We start from the raw sequence: 4,142 nt of genomic DNA on the forward strand, positions 1-4,142 counted from the left end.
AAAGGGAGCTGCTCCTCTCGCCTCCCGCTGCTCGCGGAGCCAGCGGCGGCCTCCGCTTCTTCCCGGCTCACAACGGTTACGGCTTCCCCCGCTTCGTTCCTCGCGGTGGTTGAGTCCAACATGGCGGTTCCTTCCAGCCTCCCGAGGTGGGGTTCGGCTGAACCATTTTGGGGAAAGCGGGAAGAGGAAGGCACCATGTCATTTAACTCCATCGACGGCAAATGGAGCGTTCCTGAGTTTTGGGTACCTCGACATGTCTCCCTGGCGAACGGCAGGGGGGAGGCGACAGGACAGCACACGTCTACGGCCTCCCCCCCCACAAACGCTCCGCCATGGGCTCGCCCGAAGGCGCTACCAAGCTTATGGGAGAGGGGGAGGCGCGCGGTGCCGAGCCGACACCCTCGCGCTTACGCTCGGGTAGTACACGGGGAGAGGGAACCCCCCGCGAGCGGCGGCGTCGCGCGCCATGGTACGGCCCGGCGGCGGCCGCCACATCAGCCCCGCGCGCGCCGCTGCGCAGCTCCCCCTGGTGGCGGCGCCCAGGGCAGCGCCGCGGGGGCCGTCGGGGCGGGTGCGCGCGTGCGTGAAGCGTCACAGCGTTGACAGGGCGGAGCAGCTGCTGTGGGCAGCGCCAGGCGTTGGGACGCGTGCCTCGCACTACGGCGTTTCTCAGCTTTAGATGAAATCTTGGGAAATCTAAGAAATGAAGCCAAGAAAAGCCGGTTTTGTAATTTTACCAGCTAGTCACAAGGTGTCACCCTGACTCCGTTCACATCCCGTTGGCTGAGCCTATCTTGCCGTCCGGTGTTCACGCCGCGGGCCGTGCTTACGAGTGGAAGTGGGGAGTGGCGCTCTGTGCTGTGATTATTTTTTCCCCCACATTATTTTCATGGCAGTTGACCAGACTGTGACGTTCTGGTTTGCAGTGGCATTGACACAGGCAAATGTAAAGAACAAAGCTTGAATTGCTTCTCCTGCCATCACACGCGTATAATTTTCCAAAGGTGAGGACGTGCTGTGTTTCAATCCACAGTCCCTGATGGGTCCTCAAGATCACATGGCTCTTCCAAGACCATGTATTTGGTCTCTGGCCTATGTTTCAGCACTCTCAAAATAGTGTGTATTGTTGGAATGGGCAATTTCTGCATTTAACCTTTCTTGCTGCTTGCAAGCTAACTACTATTACGATCACTTTGGTTAAACAGTGGATCTAAATGCTGGATCCTTTTTTCCTGCCTTTGAATAGTCTGCTATTTGCACTTTTACTTACTTTACAGCAACTTTTATTTTTTCTTCCTTCCTTCCTTCCTCCCTACCACCCCCTTTCCTTTCTTCTATTGAAATTTCCCCTCCAACCCTGCGCTATCTCTCACTGCTATTCTTTGTCTTCCAATTCTTAACTCAGCAATCTCAGAGTGAGTGGAAAAACTTCTACAACCAGAGATTTTGGGAAGCTGCAGCCCATCCCTGGCAATATTCCACATACAAAACTCTTCATGAAATCAGTGAGAAGTTCGGGGAAAGAAGTTAATCAGGAATGGCTTCTTGTAATATGTCTGTGAAACCAGAAATGCCTCATACATTTTGCTGAGTACGTGTGATCTAAGAATAATGGCGTTAAAAATACTGATTCCTAAACTGAATTTTGAAAGATTAAGTAAGCTCTGATTTTAATGCTCTATATCAATTTTACCTAATACTGATAGGATGTGCATAGAATGACTTTTAGAAAGGTTGGGGCCTCAGGAATCATGTCGTTTCATACTCATTACATTTTACATTTGTGACCCTGAATCTACTGATACTTGCCCCTTTTTCTTTCTCCAGAAATTACTGTTTCTTTATGCTACAGGTTTTCCAAAAGCCTTTGCTGCAATCACACACAAAGAAAGGAAGAGTTAAACAGCTTATGTCAAACACATTTTTTGGGGCCCTGTTCAAAAATTATTTCTGCAGTTGAAGTATTTCTTTCACAGTATTTCAAGATTTCTCTCATGAACTACAAAAACAATCCTCAGTGAAGAATGTTTTATTTATACCAAATAAATAATTATGCTTATTAGTTTAAGACCAATCAGAGATCTATAGCTAAATGAGAACATGTTGATTCCTCCATTCATTTTCTCTAAAAATGCTATACAGGCGAAAAAATTTGTAGTGCTTAGTTTTCAGAAATGCTGAGTATGCAAAACTCTCCACTCAGCTGCTGTATAAACATGGTTTGAAGGGCCTCTCAGCTTAAATAATACCATGCCGCTTTAATTTTATAAACAGCTTTAGTCTGCACCCACGCTTGTGGGGATCTCTGTTGAAATAGCTACTGAGGCAAGAGGTAAAAAGAAAAAGGAGACTTAGTCATTCAGATCTTTGTAGAATGATGAAAATTTTAAGGGAAAAACTATGATCATAATTACTCAGACCTAAAAATTCTCACTTTATAATTTCTATGTTTTAGTTCTTTATGCATAGAGGGAGGATAATTACATATCTTCCAAAGATTAATACATATAAGGAACATTAACTCGTGAATGTGTGTCCAATACTTCAGATATTAAAAACTAGAAGTAGTATTATGAATTGGCAACACTTTAATCTGGAGATCCAGAGTCTATATGTATTTTTGTATATCTTGCTTGTTTAATGGTGTTTGTAGGAAAACCGTAGTGCAAAATGTATGCTTTATATATGTATGTGTCAAACAGCATTTCAGAATAATATAGTATAAGAAATGAAAAAAATTGGTAATGAGAGTAATTAGTGTCTGAAATTCTTATTTTATGCAGTTTTATAAAGTGTATTTGCATTCCAAATGTTTATATTTCTATGCTTTACTCTATACGACAATATTTGTTTCTACTTTATTAGCTTATAAGTGCATTCTTTCTGAGGCATAGTATAAAATGTTACAATGGTTTTTCCTCTGGAAAATTATTAGTATCAGTTTTAACTTATCCACAATGATACTTCAAAAAAATCTACATGTATCCAAAAATATCAAAAACAATGAGTAGAGGAAACATCCTATTCCATAACCAGATAGTAGCAAAAATTAAATGCCATAGGAAAAAAKGCAACTCTATAAAAGAAAGTACACTAACAGGTTTTCTCAGGTACCTCATCTGTCTCAAAATATGAAATACAGTCCTCCCTTAAATCAATTGCTATGTGACTRAACAGTCTGTTTAATTACTACTACCTAGCATTTATTTCCTTTTCACAGCACACAATGAAATCCGCCTAGAAGTTCACATTCCCAACAACCATTCCTGAATGACAGTGATCCTTTCCATTTTTTAGCTAAAATTTGATTTGATTTTGGAATAGAGCCTATCTGAAGCCCACCAGCTGATCGCTTCTGAGTTTTTCTATGCTTTAAGATGTTTGAAAGATTTATTATTAATCTTGAAGTGGTTTAGCAGTGCTTTGAGCAATCTAGTCAACAGCAGGGAAAGGTTATTACCCCCTCAAGTGTTTGAGCTCTTATTGTGAGAAAGCGAACATATTCCCAGTAACCTTGAGGCCTCAGAACTGAAGTACGTGTTTGTTTCTCCTAATCAGGGACATTATTGTGAAGTGCTGTCATAATGCAAGAGTACTTCAACATGACACAATCTCTGGCCATGACCTCATGCCCCAGAATGACAAGGCYGGGTTGGAGTACTACAGTCCTGGTGGGGAACAGAATAGCACCATATTGATAGGGGCTGAAGTACCACTGTGTTGGCAGGGACTGGAGTACCACCATGTTGGTGGGGAGCAGAGTATCACCAAGCTGGTGCAGGCCAGAGTACTACTGTATTGGTGAGGACTGGAGTACCACCACGCTGRCAAGGACTGAACTACCACCAGGTTGCTGGGGATCAGAGCACTACTGTGTTAGTGAGGACTGAAGTACCACCTTGTTGATGGGGATAGAAGTACCATATCAGTGAGGACTGAAGTATAACTACATTGGCGGGGACCAGAGTATCAGCACGTCATGAGGACTGAAATAACACCACATCAGCAGGGTTGGGGCACRATCACATTGYTGAGGACTGCAGCATCACCACATCAGTGGGGCTGGAGCACGATCACATCGCTGAGGACTGCAGCAGCACCACGTTGGTGGGATTGGAGCACGATCATATCGTTGAGGACTG

The 4,142-nt window shown here is 43.7% G+C and overlaps 1 protein-coding gene across 1 annotated transcript in view; it reads right to left on the bottom strand.

Moving 5' to 3' along the window:
* Positions 1–255, bottom strand: part of EIF3B (eukaryotic translation initiation factor 3 subunit B) — a 19,718-nt gene extending 19,463 nt beyond the window's left edge. The window contains exons 1-2 of the mRNA XM_085300470.1: positions 248–255; positions 81–157 (exon numbers count right to left, since the gene is read on the bottom strand). Coding sequence (XP_085156596.1) covers positions 81–157; positions 248–255 — 85 coding nt within the window. The remainder of the gene's footprint in view (positions 1–80; positions 158–247) is intronic.
* Positions 256–4,142: the final 3,887 nt, after the last annotated feature.

This window comes from Rhea americana, unplaced genomic scaffold (assembly GCF_003343005.1).
Source record: "Rhea americana isolate MKP2758 unplaced genomic scaffold, rheAme1 scaffold_10, whole genome shotgun sequence".
Classification (NCBI taxonomy): Eukaryota; Metazoa; Chordata; class Aves; order Rheiformes; family Rheidae; genus Rhea; species Rhea americana.